The sequence below is a fragment of the Condylura cristata genome, unplaced genomic scaffold (genome assembly GCF_000260355.1).
Source record: "Condylura cristata isolate star-nosed mole 26May11 unplaced genomic scaffold, ConCri1.0 scaffold00022, whole genome shotgun sequence".
Lineage (NCBI taxonomy): Eukaryota > Metazoa > Chordata > Mammalia > Eulipotyphla > Talpidae > Condylura > Condylura cristata.
In genome coordinates this window covers 3,268,407-3,286,990 of record NW_004567123.1, presented here as the reverse complement: position 1 = coordinate 3,286,990, position 18,584 = coordinate 3,268,407, and the positions used below count along the sequence as shown (strand labels likewise).

Below are 18,584 nucleotides of genomic sequence, written 5' to 3'. Positions count from 1 at the left end.
GGTCTCATAAGATTCTGTGGCATTTATTCTATCTCTCTAAGGGATCAGGGAGGGCCATTTTTACTTTTTTTTTTTTTTTTGCTTAGGGGCTTTGTCCTTGGCTGTGAATCTACCAGGTTTCTTAGCTACTAAGTTAATTGTTGAATTAGAACTTGACACGGAATTTCCCTCATTACAGAAGTCATTTAACTAAACTAAACAGGCTCATCTGAACTAGAAAAGTGCATCTACACTTGAATTATTTCTCCTGGGCTAGTCTCCAGAAGAAGCAAGATTTAGAAAAAGGGTCAGACATTTTTCCTGAGCAATATTCTTTTCTAAAAGAGACACTGTGTCCTGGAGCATTTCAAACTTAATATTAGAAACAAATTTTGACCTTCAGGTAATAACCCAAGGGTAAAACATGCAATTTTGTATTCTAAACTAATTCTAATTAGTTCAGTGGGGGAGATTCAATATTTAGAACGACTCATTGGTAGTTGATCATCTGTAAAAGGTACTTTGCTTTCAGAAATACAGCCATTGAATGTCATGGGTATTTATGCTCCTTATGTTATGACATTAGCTTCCTATTATGAAACAACCCATCCATTTTCAAAACCTGAAACAGTTTAGCTGCATTAGTTATTAAATTAATAACTTAATTTCCTGATCCTTATAGTTCTTTAAAACACCATTAGTAAATCAGACACATCACTGAAAATGATTTCTCAAGCTGGCATATGAGTGTATTTAAATGGACACATAAAAGCAGTGAGACTGGCATACTTACCTGGAATTTTATTCTTCAAATTTTGAAATTTTATTCTTCTTACTGTCAGAAAAGCTGACTTCAAAGAACTCCCCCCATACTTGATTGTCGCAAAATTGTGAAACAAGCCAATATGAATTTTTCTAGTTACTGCTTCAGAAATTACCTTCAAAGAAATGATTTCAGTAAGTTACTTCACTATCATTAGCTGTTCTTCAGCTCATAAGAATGGTAGGAATAACATTTACTGAATTAAAAAATTTTACTGAATTTTTTTAGTAGATAAAATTTCCTTTACTGAAAGTACTTTAGTGTTATGGATGCTCAGTAAAAACCAGATACTTTGATCATCTAGAGCATACATGCAGAACACATAATGCTGTATACAATATTTACATATATATTGGTATATATGTGTGTGTTCTTCAAATCAGATAAAAATGGATATTAACATTTTCCATAGAAGAAACCCAATCAAATGCCAAACTTTGCATTGTAATTTATTCGCTTTATATTGGTAGTGTGTCTAGATTCCCTACTATGTAAGCAAGAAAGTATGATTAACATGTCCCATCCATGAAAGGAAACTTTTATTCTTAGGAACTAAGAGATTACAGTTCATCTACAGATGTAGGGACTGTGAACCTCGGTGTATTCCCATGCCAATCCAAATGTCATTTCACAGGGTGAGACTGTCTCCTGCACTCCCCATGCCCACAGACAGATGCTCCCACACTACTACTGGTATTTACAGTGTGTTTTCAGAAACCACCAAAGCCTCATGATTCTAAAATCCTCCCAGTGGGACTTTGGAAAGACTAGAGCTTTGAAAACCAAACTATAAGAAATTGCATCTTTTCAAAGCAAGTGTATTTTATATGTATTAATGATAGCTAATCATGTCATTCCAGTAATCTCTGCTCTGGATTAATTCTCAAAGGGTCGATCCTCAAAAGTGAATTTTGCCAGTGAGCACTAGGACCTGGAGCCACCTAGCTGACCATCCCCTGTATTGGGCTTGTTCTTCCTGGAGGCCCCCTTTTCACCTCCCCCTATACCCCAGTGTCTTTGCCTCTTAGGATTCCAGTGGCTCTTAAAATGCAGTCCCAATATTTAAAAAAACACTTGTCCCCACGGCTGTCCCTTAAGATAAAATGAGCCTGCAGAATGCCTTAGGGGGTCCATGCTTGAGAAGACTCCAGGAAATACACAGTTGGGTGGCTCAGGGTCCTGCAGGTAAAGTGGGAAGGCTGGCCAGGACAAAGCTCCTCTACCAAGCTCCTCTACCGAAGGAGGTTTGTCCCTGTGGAGTGGGGGTGGGATCTCCTTCTGGGATTCCCCGGGCTTATTTTTCACAGCTTCATTTTCTCCCTTGTTTCTAAATAGCCAGCCATTGGCTGAAACATCATCTCTTCAGTGTTTTCCAAACATGTCCTCACCACTAAGTGTGTGCACAGGGTGGGAAGAAAAGATCTAAACTCTGTGAAGGCTGAGGGGACACATTCGTGTTTAGGAAAGAGGAGCAGTAAGGGGAGGGTTCACTGTTCTGGAAAGTTCTTCAGACCCCTTTGAGACTCTTCCCAAACCAGATGTCCTTATGTTTCTGCATGTCTCTTGCAGAGGTGTGGGGCCCAGCTTGGCAGCCACAGCAACACCAGTGCTTGGGGTTGGGGCACCCGCAGCAGCAGGGAATAACTTTCAGAGCTTTCCCTCCCATCAAAGTGAGGCGCTCAGACTCCTCTTTTAAAGAAGGACTTGTTGGAGTGGGGGCGAGGGAGGAGAAAGTTGAAAATTGGCGTTTTTTTAGGTATGAAAAAGCTTATACCTCATACTGCAGGAGAAGCTGTGCAGCCCTGCACTTGGAAAGAGAAAACAGAGATTGTGCAATCCTGCCGTCACTTTCCTGGCGTCCAGTAGCAAAACTTGGGTCTCTTCCCCAAACCCAAAATAATAGAGCAAGGCACAGAATGCCGCCTGATCTGGCAAATTCACTGTCACTTAATCCAGAGGCCCAGAGGCCCCAGGACGTGCTGTGCTGCAGTGGTGAGCACGGCTGGATCCCTTAGCCTGGGGGCAAAATGAAGTCTGCAGTCCACTTCAAGGACACCTCCTCTTCCGTGTTGGAGGCATTCAGGCCGTCCTTGGCCTTCCACTGGGGCATCTTTGTTGACCCTCCACCCTCTAGATTTTCTCCTGTCAGCGCTAAACTTCCCAAACTCCGTGGAGGCACAGAGGACCTGATCAGCTGCAGTTTCCAGACTTGCGTATTCAGCTGGGGTCTGGGATGAATGGGTGGCTGAGGGGGTCAGAAGGAGGGGTGCTCAGAGCTCAGCCCCCTGCTCCCCTCCTCAGAAGTCTTGGATCTGACCTGGGGGCTCTTGGCCCTGGACAAGGATAATTGCAGCTGACCTGCGGCTTAAGGGGCATTAGCAAAATGGCCTCGCCAGGAGAGCCACTTGCCAGAGCTGTCCGGAATAGTGGCCGGCACACGGAGCAGCCAGTGGGGCCCTGGTAGAGCGCGAGCCTCAGCTTCTTCCAGATTCCTGAAGCCTCCAGCGCTAGCGCTTTGCGTTCCGTCGTTTGCGTTCCGCTTTCGTTCCCGGGATACTCACGACGTCCCCTCCCTCTCAGTCTTGCGGTAGCTCTGGGCCCCCGGGTCTCGCGTCCAGAACCGTTCAAAGCAGTGACCGACGTCCTTGTGCTTCCTCCCGCAGTGACCGACCGGAAGCCGCCCAGCCCCGGCGGCAAGGCCCCTGATGGCCTCAGTAGCTTACACGGACTGTCCATCCCGGCCTCGACCTCCTAGGGGCAGCGCTGCCCAGGCGGAGCCCGAGCCTCGGCCCGGAGGAGGCGGCAGATCCGCCCGGGGACCTCGGCGGCGCGCAGCGCAGCAGCTCCGCCCTGCAGCTCCACCTCCGCGCGGGACCCCAGGACTCTCTGAGGAGGTGCCGAGTCCGCCCCGCGGGGCGCCCGCCGCCAGCCACACAGGCCTCAATCTGTCCTCGGGCAGGGCGGGTCGCGCCTCTTAATTGGCCGGGATTTTAGGCTTTTATGAACTTTGGCTTTAGATTGTTGCACACAGTCGCGATCCTTGCTCCCTCTCGGAGCCTACCAGCCTCAAGTGTCCATTCTACAACGTGTCTTACTTCTCCCGGAATTGTCTGTTACCTCCGATTCCTCTGGCCTTCACTCCTCTACTCCTACCCTTCGGTCCCTCTTACCGGTCCGTGATCCTACCTCTCACTTAGCTCTTCCTTCTCGCAGCCTCTGTTTTTCTTCCCTTTAGCTCCAGCCTTTTTCGCTGCCCCTCCTTTGCCCTTTTTACGGTGCTTAAGTTTTTGTGGCCAAGCCCCCTGTAGCCTCTCATTTTCACCTTTATAGTTAATGGCTTTCTTTTCTTTGGACCTGCTTCACTTACCCCCTCCCTCTCCCACAGAGCCCCAAAGCACCCCTCCTCTGAGAGCTTCCACCCCTTCCAGACCCCAGTCTTCACAGAAGGAACATGAGCCCAGGATTGGCCGAAGAGGCCACAATCTTTAATCATACATTTTTATAATCACGAACCTGAACAAAATCCCTATGAACTGTTTTCCCTCCTCCCCCTGAGGATAGCTTTCTGGAAATCTGTATTTTCTCAGCTCAGTGGCTGGATTTCTCTTCGCTTCCTCTGAAATTAAGTCACCCCAGAGAAGACTGGGTAAGGAACAGGGGAATTGGGGCCACTGATATTTTTTTGTAGTTCAAAATCCCAGGGCCAGTGGGAGAGGGGAGATGCTCCCTGTCCCACTCCTCCACACCAGGGGACCTGACACATGGTGAAGAGATTAGCGCTGTTTTTGGTATTCAGGGGTCAGCACTTTTGTTAATTTAAACCACAAAATGCTTCCGGCTATACAAAGGTGCAATCTGGCTTCTGGTATGCAAGAGGGAATGAGAAAAACCCAGAGTATCTTCTAGAGATGGACATAGAACTGTTAAATGCTCCCAAGTTCAGGCTCACTAGTGGCCGGAACCTGGACACCAAACGGCCATGTTTTAGTCATAAAAATGGGGTAGTGAGAATCTGATGTCACCTGGTAAAATGGCTGCCTTTGAACAGAGGAAATCATCTGAAGTAAGCTTTTTAAGAGTGAGCCAGTCTGCATTCAATCTGGAGATGTAGGTAGAGTGTCGGTACCCCTCACCTCCTCCAGCCCCTGGGTTTCTGGAAGGAGTGAGAGCAGTTGGGAATGGGGGGGTCCTTTGTTTACTCATGAGTATTTACAGGTGCTGCCTGAGGTGGAAGAGAAAGTGGGAGGGGAGGGGCACATCTAGTGATTCCTGTTTAGCCTTGGGGAACTGAGATAGGGAGGCAATATACAGAAATCATGCTAACATGAACTTAGTTCTTCAAGGAATGGAGTGGACAAAGGCAGTGAGAACAACTGAAGACTTTTTCAGAACATTTGAAAGTTAAAGAAATTTCTCTTTGGCTTCACAATAACTCAAGAATTTCTGGCTAATTGTTTTCTTTTTCTTTCCTGTGTTTGGCTTTCTAAAACTGATGGATGAGATTTTTGATTTGAGGCTTATTTGTTAGTGGAGTTGCCTACTTGGACATATGGAAGGAACCAGTGGATAGTTTTCATTTCATCTCATTATTATAGCACCTGCTAAAGGTATCATCACAAAAGAAATTGGTTTTCTTTCTTTAAATTTGGAGACACATCTTCCCACATTTTCAAAGTCCATTGCCTTTAAAAAGGTTACATTGCATAGACAGGAATATTAAGGGCTAGTGACTTGGTTTGTTTTCTCTATACCACGTAGCAAGATATAAGTCACAGGGCTTGGGCACAGGAACCTGGTGACACCTTCTGACCATAGAGCCAGGATTGGGGCTTGGAAATTGAGCCTGGGCTCTCAGCCTTCTCTGCCAGCATAGTGCTTCTTGTAGAGAAAGTTGGTCATTATGAGCACAGGAATAAAGTATGAGAAAGAAACATGCTCTCAAGTTGTCCATCCCCACAATTTGTGCTTAGGTGCTTAGAGGAGCTTTATATGTTCCTTCATTGACCGGATTTCCATGCATCCCTCCTTGCTGTCTAGAGCAGCACTGGCTTGTTTGGACAGGAAAGAAGGATTACACCCTCTTTCCCCCTGAAGATATGAGAATAATCTGAACAGTTAGCTTCTGTCTTGGTTGTCACCATTCCAGTCCTTGCTGCTTTCTACTTCTGTGTTTCGGCATACTAGGGTGAAGGTTGAGAAAGGTGGAAAAGCAGCCCAGGAAAGATGGAAAGTATCTGTGTTGTCACTGAGACTTACAGGGGAGGCACTGTCCAGATGGATCTCCTGTGGTCCCCACATCCCAGGCTAGAGGTGGCTTCCTTAGCTCTGGGGTGAACATTCACAGAGGCTGGGCAGTGAACTTTGACATCACAGGTGGGAAATGTAGGACTGTCCCTTGTCTCTGCAATTGCTGGAAGTCCCAGTAAGCTTAAATCAAATCCCTGCTCTTCCGTAGGGCTCAGCGGCCTGTGATCTCTCCCAGACACTCAGCACTGGGTTTCTAAAATTCTCCCCCCCCCCCCAGTTGGGGACAGCTGCAGTCACCTGGCCTGGAGGAAGACTGGTTTTGCTTTACCTCCCTGGAGGTAAACCCTTTGCTTTGCTGTTAAAGGGTTGGGGAAGCATTTCTGTGGTTACTAGAGGACCCTGAACTTAACCGTTTTTCGAAAGATCCCATTGGAATATTGCGTTTTTCCCCTGAGGTGCATATGGTTCTGTGGAGGTAAAGGGGCTCAATCAAATTTCATAGTAACGTATCAGGTAGAATAATTTGAGAAAGAATCCCTCTCCAAAGGCAATTTGTCTTTGCACTAGCACCTGCCTTTTATTTTTTTTTAATTTAAGATTAAGTATAAAAAAATATAGAGAAGTACCAAAAGAAAATAAACAAAAGTGACATATAATCACTCAAATAACCCTTTCATTCGGTGAAAGAATGAAGGTAATATATGTACATCATTAGAAAATTGAAGAGGTGCAGAAACATTGAAATGAAAGTGAAAGTTTCTGATTGTCTTTTTTATGCGTCTTTTAGAGTGAGCACTGTTAGAGTCTTTTATGAATTTTTCCAGGAAAAAAAATGCAGATGGCAGAACATGTATGTTTCTGTGCATGAGCTATTTTAAAGTGCACACCGAAGAGATATGATCTGGACATCTGATCTTTGTACTGTGCCAGCTTTTGTCCACCGTATTCATTTTATTCTCTTGAATGGATGCACATCAATAAGGGTTTATTGAAAACAGAGTCTATGTAAAGAAGGCCAGCTTTTGCTTCAAATGAATAAAGACAGAATTTTGTTGCATTCATTATTTGAGGAAGTGCGCAGAGTGGCTTGTAATAACTTTCCTGGGAAAGGTGGTTACTTTTTGGCAAAGTGGAAAGAAAAGCAAACCCAAGGGAAGAGGACAGAGCTTTGTCCCTCCTGAAGATATCCTAACTTGTCCTACAGGTTTCAGAGGGGCTTTTAAAGCTACAGTTTTGTTTTGGTTGAAGGGAGTCGGGCTCTCTAAGTCAGGAGAGATGGAGGCAAAGGTGAGGGTGGAATCTTGTTTGAAGAAATATTGGCTAGAAGTAAAATGTGCCTGTCTAACATTGGCACAAGCCTTCTGTTTAACCTACCCCTAAGTCCTGATAGACGAATCCTACTCACTGACAACTGTGTTTGCTTGTTTCCTGACTTCCATGAAAAAGGATGGAATTTACTTAATTGAACCGTAGTTCAGGTTAAAGCACGCTCTAGATTTCCTGGCATGGGTTAACCCAGTTAGAGTCACATTGGCCTAGGTTTCTTTTCAGAAGAAACTATACCTGCTCCCTGTTATGCTGATAACATGAATTTAGAATCTTGCCAAAATGTGCCTGAGGAACTCAAGTTGAGAGGACTGTGCATCCAGACAGGCTTTGTAATGAGAAACATTTGATTCTCTTCTTTCAATGGTTGGGAGGAAATTACGCACAAAAGGGTGGTGGACTTCCCCTTGACCTTGATGCCTGAGCTATAGCCTCACTCACTGAAGAAATGTCCTGTGGCTGAGATATTTTTGGTTAAACTGTTGGATCTCAACTTAAAAAGATTTGTTTTTGGAACCTTCTTTTAAAGGACAGTAAAGAAGAATCACACTGTCTTCTTTTTCAAGGCAGTAAAATGAGAACCACACATTTCATTTCAGTCCGACTTGGGAATTCTAAACTCTTGGAACAATTACACTCAATTTAGTCTGGTCTCTTCTTTGGAGTTGAAACCAGTTGAAACCCCTGTTTCACTGTAAAGAGCTCTTCTCCAGGAGAAACAGTTTGTGAGCCTCATTGGAACACACATCTGTTTCTGGGCTGGCCAGATCCAAAAGTAGAATCCCAATTACAGTTTTCATGGGTGATGGAATTTCAACTGCATTACAATTTAACCACCTGGGTTGCTGTCTCTCTTTTTTCTCCTCTTAAGGTTGAAATAAACTGATAAAGTGTTCATTCAGTGATTAAATTACATTTCCATCCTGTAACATTTTATTTCCTTTTTTCTCTAGTGAGATATACTAATTTGATGGATTATGTCTAGTGTTCTAGTTTGGACACACAATTTTCACTTTTGGGAGTTCTCTTGGTTGCTGGTGGGTATGGTTTTAGCTTTATAAGATTTTATTTTTACCTAATGCAGCAAACAACTAAATAAAGTGTTCAGAAGGTCTCGTGTTAGCAAGAAGTATTTTGGATGAAAAATGAACAAGATATTTGAATGAACTGAATGAACTAATTTTTAAGAGTTGAGTTAGAATTTAAAACTTGTGAAACATTAACAAAAATACTATGCTGGCAAATAAGTTGTAGTATGAGTTAACTTGCGCTCACAAGCCAGAGATATCATTCTGGCCACGAGGGGGAGCACATATTTTTCCAAGAAGATAAGAATGAAAACAAAGATAACACTGTAACAACAACAAAAAAATCCACCGTTCTCTCAAAGTGATAACCTGTCCAGTTGTTAACCGCATCTGTTTGCAAGAGGCATGTCCTTGTCATTATTAGAATTATTATTTTGAATGTTTAGATGCTTTGATTCTGGAACAAAGTGGTTGTACATAAGGCAAAAAATAGATTTTTCTATGATTATCCACATAGCTGACAAGTCAAGAGCACCTTAATTTTGACTCTAATATATACATATACCAATTCTTTGAATATAAAAGAAGTAAATATGCGTTTTAGAAAGCAATCAAAACTTACCATTTAAGGAAATCAATGAATTTGATCAGACTTGAGTAGTTTTAATATCTTTGGTTAATTTGAGTTTAAATCTGTCCAATTTTAAGCAACATGTCCATTGTTAGTGACCTTTTTGAAGGTCTTAATCATTTAAAGTCACAATTTAGTGTTCTCTGAAAGGGCCAATATATTATAAATAGATGGCAAGTAGAAAGGAAAATAACTGTCTCACTTTTCTATTTATTTTATGATAAAATCCAGAAAGACCACTTAAAAGTGGGTAAAGAGATTTCCTTCCTAATCTTAAAAAAATAAGTGTGGGGGCTTGGGTGGGTGGGGTTCCTTCTTATTATCTTCTTTCTATCTTTGACCCGGACATGGCTTTCTTGCAGGAAGTATTCTGGGACAAGAGAAGTGTGTAGGGGCTCTGTGTGGGCACTGCTGGCTCAGTTCTAATTGTGGTTTTACCACTTAGCAGCTGTGCCACGTGGGTAAGTTTCGATAAAACTCTCCAGCTTCAGTTTCCTTGTCTGTTTGACGGGACTAATATCTCCCTCAGCGTGTCAGTCGTGAGGAATAAATTAGCTAAAATGTCAAGAGTAGAGACTTGCTTTGGGGCATGGTTAGTCCTCATTAGTGCTATGATTGTCATTGTTGTTTTCTTCCTTTTCTTTAATCTGTGCATTTTCCATTAACATTTTGTGGTGAATTTGATCATGTCACAGCTCTGCAGGCTATATTTACTGTATATTAGATTTCTGAAAAATGCAGAGACCATTGAGACTGCTAGTCTATGAATTTACTGAAGCCTTCAACAGTGTCAGAGGGAGCTACCACTATCAGCTACTAACCAAACCTGAGCACTGAAACATTCATAAGACCCTAGGGCTACTTGGCTACCTAGACCTGTAAGGGTTAGTGCCCCCAACACTAGTCATCCTTACTGCATCGACTAGCTTTTTTGTGCAAGTCCACTTAGATCTATGTATGTGACCAGGCTTCCTGTCACATCAACAGATGGGAAGCACAGAGACCACTCTCTCCATCTTGTCCTCTCTCCATCTTGTCTCTGTTCACCTCAAGGGGCCTAAAAAGCCTGTTGCACCTGCTGCTGAATCTTAACTTGCTGATTTTATGGGCAGCTATGTTGGGCTTGTCATGTTCCTTCCCACTCACTGCACAAACAACTTTGTTTATAATGAAGCCACCCCATTCCTGACTCCATTCTTCTAGCTGGCTGCTGCTGGGGACAAAGAGTTTTAGAAAGTCTCAACTCAGTGTCTTCAAGAAGAGTTCCACTGAAAGTATGCCCCCTTCCAGGCGCCTGTTAAACTTTTCATGCTGTTAGGAGAGGAAATGACTTGTCTTCCACAGGTGTCCATTTCAGAGTTCCAATGTAGCTGAGATCTTCTAGACTTGCTCAAATGTAGTTTAAAGAAATTGACAAGTGTTCAAAACTTTAGAAACACACACCAAGTTGTTGTGATGAAACATTTGAATGGTAGTTATAGAATTTAGTATTTTAGTAACACTTACATGCCTCATCTAGATATTCTTCCTTAACAATGATTCTTTGCTTCAGAGAATGTCCATGGGTTAATTTCAAGTGTTTTCAGCCTTATCAGTCATCTGTAAAAGGTGCACATAATTTGAATATGGCAGTTGGAGTCTGACATGAAATTGTTTGGAATTTATTATCACAAAGTGATGCTTTCAAAAGTAAACAAAACCATTAAAAGATTTATAAAGACTGTCACACATTGTGAAATGCAAAGTGTAAATGAATTTTTATAAGCATATGTATTTCATTTCTTTTATAATATGCATGAATCGAAAAATTAAAAGAAAATGTGCTGGCTAAAATGTGCTTTTAGTTTTCATTTAGACTTCAAAAATTAATCAGAGATGTCTAATATATTCAAAACTGCTCCACTTTTTGATGCCATTTAAACCACTGGATTATGACTAATGTTTCCCACCACTCCCATCCCAGGAGTAATTTTTTAAAACAAAAGCTCTAGAATGGCACTTGCAATTTAAATTAAAAAAAAAAAAATTTATTTATGTGTACATACAGAGTACAGGCCAAAGGTGCAGGGTCGGTGAGAGGATTCACCAGACAAAGTGGGGAGCAGAACAGGCAGATTGATGAAGTACACTGCTGAGGGGAGCAGTGGGAAGGTCAGGAAAGGTCTGCTGCACCATGTGGATCACCTCCTGGGCGGGGGATCGAACTCACACTGAAGTGGCTATGACCAGCTTGCAGTGCTGCGCCCTAACCTGCTGCCCCACCAGGGAGGGCCTGCAATTTAAATTTCTATTTTTTTTTAAAGATTTATTTATTTGTGCATACAGAGCTGGGGTACAGGCCAGAGGGTCAGGGGTGGTGAGAGGCTTCACCAGAGACAGAGTGGGGAGCAGAACAGGCAGATCTACGAAGTACACTGCTGAGGGGAGCAGCGGGCGGGTCAGGAGAGGTCTGCCAAGCCATGTGGTCTCCTCCGGGGCAGGCGGGAATCGAACTCATGCGGAAGTGGTTTTAGCTTCTCAATGCTATGCTTTAACCCGCTGCGCCACCAGGGAGGGCCCTAAATTTCTATTTTTTAAGCACATTCCAGTCTATAGATTCATTTCCAGGTTGCTATGTCGGCAACATGTTCTCCCTTTTAAATTTGGATACACCATAGTAATGTCAAACTGTTGAGACTTCAGGATAATATTTACATTGAGAGGGAAGAGGTCTAAGAGAAAAAAAAGTACAAGGAATGCCATATTTGCAACCTTGTGGTCACATGTAACAGATTCTGGTAAATAAGTAAAATAATGCATGTATCTGAGTTGTCCTTGGAACTGCTCTACCAGTTCAGTCAGGAACATAGTCAAGGTTTTGTTTTTAATTGTCATGATATTGTAACCTTGGAGAATTACTCAGGTTGTACTAGGCTCAGCTTCAGAAGAAATTTGGGTTGCACGAATTTCATTCCATTTAGTTAAATGAAAACAATTAGCATAGATACATTTTTCTTGCAAGCTCCACTTTCAGTTGTGATGTTATCAGTGACTTACAGTGGTAAGTACTGGACCAGTAAGAGATTTCTTTTGGAAGTTTAATAAACATGAACACAATAAATGGTCTACTTAACTTCCATCTGTTTTTATCAGTGTAGAAACTTTAAACTCATGATTCCTTGGTTAAAAATAAAATGCTCATGCCCTCATATATGTAAAGTATCCTTGCTTCAAAATAAACATCATTATGGCTTAAAAAAGAAGTAATAATAGGAGAAAAATTATAATTATGAAAATGCTGATTTATATTTAGGAGTCATTCTGGGATAGTTGGAAAGACAAAGTTGTTTGTTCATCTTTCAGAGATGCAAGAAATCAGCATCAGTGTCAATTAATATGGATTAATTAATTTTTTCAAAGATTTATTTTTATTTATGCATGCATGTAAGAACTGGGGTCTGGGCTGGAGGTGCTAAAGGTGAGAGGATTCACCAGAGACAAGAGTAGGGAGCAGAACAGGCAGATCTATTGAAATACACTGCTGAGGGGAGCAGTAGTGAGACAGGAGAGGTCTCTGTGCCATCTGGGTCACCTCCCTGGCTGGGGATAAAACTCATGTTGCAGTGGCTGCTGAAGCCTCATAGTGCTGTGCTTTATCCCCTGTGCCACCAGGGAGGCCCATGAAGGCCATAGTTTTTAAAGCTAGGGAGCAGGCAAACAGATTGCACAAAGGTTGTTATATTTTTAAATTTGCTTTTTCAAGTGCATAGGCTCCATCTACCCCTAATATTAAAGACTGATATTTATTTTACCAGGTGTGCTGTCCATTTCTAAGGACTATTTTTTTTTCTTTAAAGATTTTATTTATTTGTACATACAGAGCTGGGGTACAGGCCAGAGGCTCAGGGGTGGCGAGAGGCTTCACCAGAGACAGAGTGGGGAGCAGAACAGGCAGATCAACAAAGTACACTGCTGAGGGGAGCAGCGGGTGGGTCAGGAGAGGTTTGCACGCCATGTGGTCTCCTCCCGGGCAGGCGGGGATCGAACTCATGCGGAAGTGGCTTTAGCTTCTCAGTGCTGTGCTTTAACCTGCTGCGCCACCAGGGAGGGCCCTCTAAGGACTATTTTTAAAAATAATAGCTTATTTATTTACTTTTTATGTAATAGTTTATTTTTATATCCTTTTGTGCATTTTCCCATCTCAGTTAGCTTCCCATCACCCCGTGGGCTTCCCATCACCAAATCACCCATGTGCCATCACCATAGTCCTGTGTACTCCTCCTCCCCATTCCCTCCACCCCCATAAAATGTCTCGGGTATATAACTACTCATTATTATTATTATTTTTATTATTCCCCTGGTCTCTAAGGACTATTTTTTTAGATTTATTTATTTATGTGTACAAGAACTGGGGTAAAGGCCAAAGGTGCAGTGGGTAATAGGATTCACCTGAGACCGAGTGGGGAGCAGAACAGGCAGATTGAACTAAATACACTGTTGAAAAAGATACCTGCACCCCATGTTTATTGCTGCTTTATTTACAATTGGAAAAACATGGAAGCAGCCCAAATGCCCAAAAGTAGATGACTGGATTAGAAAGATGTGGTACATATATACAATGGAATATTACTCAGCAACCAAAAAAGAGAAGCACATGTCTTTTGCAGTAACTTGGATGGAGCTGGAAAAGATCATGCTTAGTGAGATAAGCCAGCAAGAGAAAGAAAAATACCGGATGGTTTCACTCATATCAGGAGTATAATGGACCAGGTGAGAAAATAACAAAAATAATGAACAACAATATACCAGAGACATTTTGTGGGGGTGGAGTGGGGAATGGGATCAAAAACGGGGGGGTGGGGTGGGGAGGGAAGTGTATGGGATTATGGTGATAGCTCACGGGTGACTTGGTGATGGGAAACCCGCGGTGATGGGAAACCCGCGGGGATTACAATTGAGGTGGAAAAAAAATGTACAAAATGATGTAAAAATAAACTGTTATAAAAAAATTTCAAACAAACAAAAAGTACACTGTTGAGGGTCAGGTTAGGTCTGCTGCACCATGTGTATCACCTTCCTTTGAACTTGTGCTGCAGTGGCTGTGGCTAGCTTTATAGTGGTAGCTTTATAGCGCTGTGCTTTATCCCATTGTGCCACCAGGGAGGGCCCATGTCCACGTATTTTATGAACAATTTTTGCTTCAATCCTTACAGACCTTACAGACCTCTGGGTAGGTATTATTTTTGTCCTCAATGTTGGAAAAGAAACTGAGGAACAAAGTAGGAATGTGATTTGCCTGAAGGTGTCCCCAAAGTAAAGGCAGGTCTAGAACCTGAGTCCATTTTGGCCTCAGACCCTGTGCTTACTTAATCCTTGCAAAATGAGGAGATTCTAATAATGTGCTCCGTGGTTTCATCCCCTTTCCCCTGCCCTCAAGGGGAGAGTCTCCATTCTTGGCTTGTTTCCTGCATCTGATGTATGATGTTACATTTGGAGAGTGCTTACATTTGGGGTTGGCTTCCATGACATGCAGGTTTTTCTTTTGTATACTACATTTGCAATATTTAGATATATTGATAATCTACAGTTATGTAACCAGCCATTCCAAAATCCTCTCTGGTGGGCTAGTGATTAGGAATTGGGGAAGGATGTCCTAAAGGAACTCTGCAGAGTCTTATGGACTCCACCGCTTACTCCAGCTTTCTGGACTCTACCCCCTACTCCAGTGATTGGAAACTACAACTCCCAGCAGTACCAGGGAGTTGCGAGGACCCAAGGGCGGAGCTAGCAGGAATTCTGGGACATTTGGGAGATAAATAGGTCCCGATTGCTTTTCCCACACTCTCTCTCCTGCTCGGGAAATGGCTCTCAGGACCTTGTGACTCAGTGTTTTCAGTCAGCCAAGCCAGTAAGATATTCCAGTTACTTTGTATCCCGCTCTCTTTCCCTGGGTTGTTTCCTGTTCCTTTCCCCTTTTGCAAATAAACCCGTTATTGACCCTTTTGTGTGTACCTGCAGTATAACTGAACTTTGAGCTTGGGGGTGAGGCCCCACAGATAGGCAGTCCAGTTCACTCTAGGCTACCTTGTAACAGAACTCGCACAAACCATTCCAAAATAACAATGTGTTATTTCTTGTGGTGCTGTGAATTGGTTGGTTGTTTCCTTGGTTGACATTCCATGACTTCGCTTATTCAGTTGCTTCAGTCAGAGGTCAACTGGACTGCAAGGTGGCTTACTCATGTGACTAGTGGTCATGCTGACTGTCAACTGTGTGTCCTTGGATCTTCTCTTTTCATTCAGTAAACTAGATCAATTGCCCAGAGAAGCTGCCCAAGAAGGTAAGAGTAGAGGCTACGTGGTCTCTTAAACTCTAGCCTTGTAAGTTGAATGATATCGCTTCTAAGCCTTCTATTAGACAAAGCAAATCTGTTCCAGATTCCAGAGATGGCAAGATAGTCTCCACCTCTCCCTTCCACCTGGATTGGAAGAATTTATGGTTAAGTTTGCAATCTGCCTCATTAGACACAATTAAAAATAAATGACAAAGAGGCTATCAGTTTCTTAATAACCATAACAAAATAGGGTTTATAATAATATATTTGCAGTATTATCACTAATGATTTAGAATTCACTTCAGCAATTTTTTCAGGGTCCTCAGTCAGAGTATTGATGATCACTCTTTAAAACAAACACTGGATATGTCTGTATACAGGATGGGACATGGGAATATGAAAATGTATTGGTGTTTGATGGTTGATTTTGATATCATTGTGTGAAAATAAACTAAAGCTGAGGAGGTCATTCCAATGTATGGCAATATATGTGAGCATGTGTATGACTATATGAGCTGATGATAGTATGTCCTTTTCAGGATACATATCCTGATTTTGGCTTTAAGCATATAGACCTGTATATATTGTAGTTCAGTTGCTACTTTCAGATTTTGCCCTGGGTCTGGAGGCAGATGTGAAAGTAGATAACAGACAGTGCTATGAACAGGTCATTTTTAACTTTATTTCTAATCGAATCAAAAGCAGAGGGTTAATCAATCTCAAAGGTCCATAATGCCCTCTCTTAAGCACTATTGGGTGAAAGCAAGTTTAAGCAAGTACCTGCAATGCTGGTTGTGTTCATGGAATGGAAATGCTTATGTTGAAGTTCTTTGCTGAATCCTTAATGTTCTATGCAAGAATTTACTTTTTTATTTTTTTACTGAGGTTTGGCATTCAGTTAAGAACCAGGAAAACAACCTGCTGTTTATACAGAGGAGGAAAAATGTCTTCAGCTGAAAACAGAACAGTTTCACCTTCTTCAGCTGTAGGTGTGTTCAGGAGCTCTGGTTTTTTTTTTTAGATGCAGGAGGCCCATTTTAAGGGTAGGTGATGTGAAACTCCTCACTGTTTTCCCAAAGTCAGATTTTTTTCTTGTGTTTATAGCAGGTATGGCCTATAATCACAGTGCCAGAACAACATAGAGCCTGAAAAGGAGGCTTTGGATTTGAGCCCCTGCTTGCTACTGATGGGCTATGGTAACAGGAGTATTTACACTGTCTCTTCCCAGGCCTCTGGTTCTTCATCTCTGAAAGGGATCTGTAAAGTGCATGCCCTGTGGGTTTCCATGAGGGCTCTGACAAAACTTATTTGGAAATCTCTTAGCCTTGGAGGATGATCATTATTGGAAATTATTATTTAATTTTGAATTTATCTTTGGAATCTTCAAAGATAACAGACTTCATGTTTTTATATCAGATATTGTCTTCAAATTATTTGTAGAAGTGTCAGCCTGATAATATTTTCATTCCTCCCCCTTTTCCCTAACCCTAATAGATTCAGCTAAGTTGGTATATAAAAAATTCAATCATATCCTGTTAGCAATTCAACTTGTAAAAAAAATGCTCATGAGACATTTTTGAGATTTATTTGGTTTATCTAAATTGATGTAGACGTGATTGTTCACTATGTTCTGGGCAGGGTAGCTTCAAGCACAGGTTCCTGAGTTTAGATCAAGTATACACTGGGTATAATGGATTGTTATAGCCTTCTTGAAATTGTCAATAACTTTTGGAAAAATGACTCTATATTTGTGTTTTACTTTGGACCCTGAAATTCTATAGCTGGTTCTGGTTCCAGTAAATGTCTTTGAAAAGGGGGTAAAGACTGAAAAATTCCTAGAGAAAATGGACCAGGCAGAACATTTTCCAGGCCTTGGAAATGGCTGTGTCTCCTGGATCTGTGGGAGGGAGAGCACAGACTTTTTTGCACAACAAGATAGTTGACTTTCACTTTCTACCCTGATGAAATAAAATCTTGATACTGACAGAACAAAGAAGACTAAAACAGAATCTTCCCAACTTACATAAACAATTTTATACTCTATAAGACAGTTATAAATATCTTTTCCCTCTGTTGAGTATTTATATCATGCTGAGGTGAAAAAGTACTTTCTATATATGATGTTAAAAACACAAATCACAAAGGAAAAGACTCATAAATTTGACTCCACACAAATGTAGCTTATTTCAAAGGAAAGTGGATCCTTGGACGAGAGAATTTGAACTCTGAGGGTCTGCTTATGAATGAAATTTTTGACAAATATACTAGGTAAAATTACAACGTGGATAAATACAATAGCGTTGTAAATGTATTTTCCTTCTTGTCTTAATAGCATTTATTTTCTCTTCACTTATTTAAGAATACAGTACATAATACATAGAACATACATAATGTGTGCTAATCAACTGTTGATGTGACTGGTGGGGTTTCTAGTCAACAGCAGACTCTTAGTATTTGTTTCTGCAGAGTGAAACATTGCATGTGGATTTTCCATGGAGCTGTGTCTGGATCCCTAGCACCACCCCTATTTTCTACACCACTTTTTTGTTTAAGGATCAGCTGTATTGTAGAGCTTGTAGACAAAAGGAGCAATTGGGAAAAATCCCAAACTGTAGGGGAAAGATGAGCACTGAGTTAGAAATGGAGCATGGAAAGCAATTGGATTTATAGGGTAGGCATCAGTTTGGAGTAAGTGAGTGAAGTAAAACCACACATTAGTAATAATCACAAAAAAGGCAAAATAAGACTGGTGGCCAGTTTTTCTTTGCTCACTGACTATACAGATATTTAAAAAAATGTGGGAAGGGGTTTGGTGTAAGGGCTGTGGGTGGTGTCCTCAGGATGTAGGCTCAGGTGGAGCTTCTCAGGAATGTCTCTCAGCTCCTGGGGCTGCACCTGAAAGGCAGGAGAGAGAGACAACTGGCCTGGGAAGCTGAGGAGAGATCTCCAAAGATGGGAGGCGACCCAGAGCTGTCCTGCTCTTAGAGAAGAACAAGGAGACTTTCCATCTCTGAAGTGGACTGTGTTGGGGAAGCATTTTGGGTGATTCTGGCAGAGAAAGCTACCTGGAGGCTTCTTGGGTTTTTCTTTTCTTTTCTTTTTTTTGGAAACATTTTTCATTTATTGATCATGGTTTTTTTTTAAAAATATTTATTTATTTATTCATACAGAACTGGGGTACAGGCCAGAGATGTGGAGGGTGAGAGGATTCACCAGTGACAGAGTGGGGAGTAGAAC

At 41.9% G+C, this 18,584-nt stretch overlaps 1 protein-coding gene across 1 annotated transcript in view; it reads left to right on the top strand.

The window, feature by feature from the left end:
- Nucleotides 1-3,557, top strand: part of PAX1 (paired box 1) — a 9,740-nt gene extending 6,183 nt beyond the window's left edge. The window contains exon 5 of the mRNA XM_004687135.1: nucleotides 3,466-3,557. Within this exon, the coding sequence (XP_004687192.1) occupies nucleotides 3,466-3,557 (92 nt within the window). The remainder of the gene's footprint in view (nucleotides 1-3,465) is intronic.
- The last annotated feature ends 15,027 nt before the right edge of the window (nucleotides 3,558-18,584 follow it).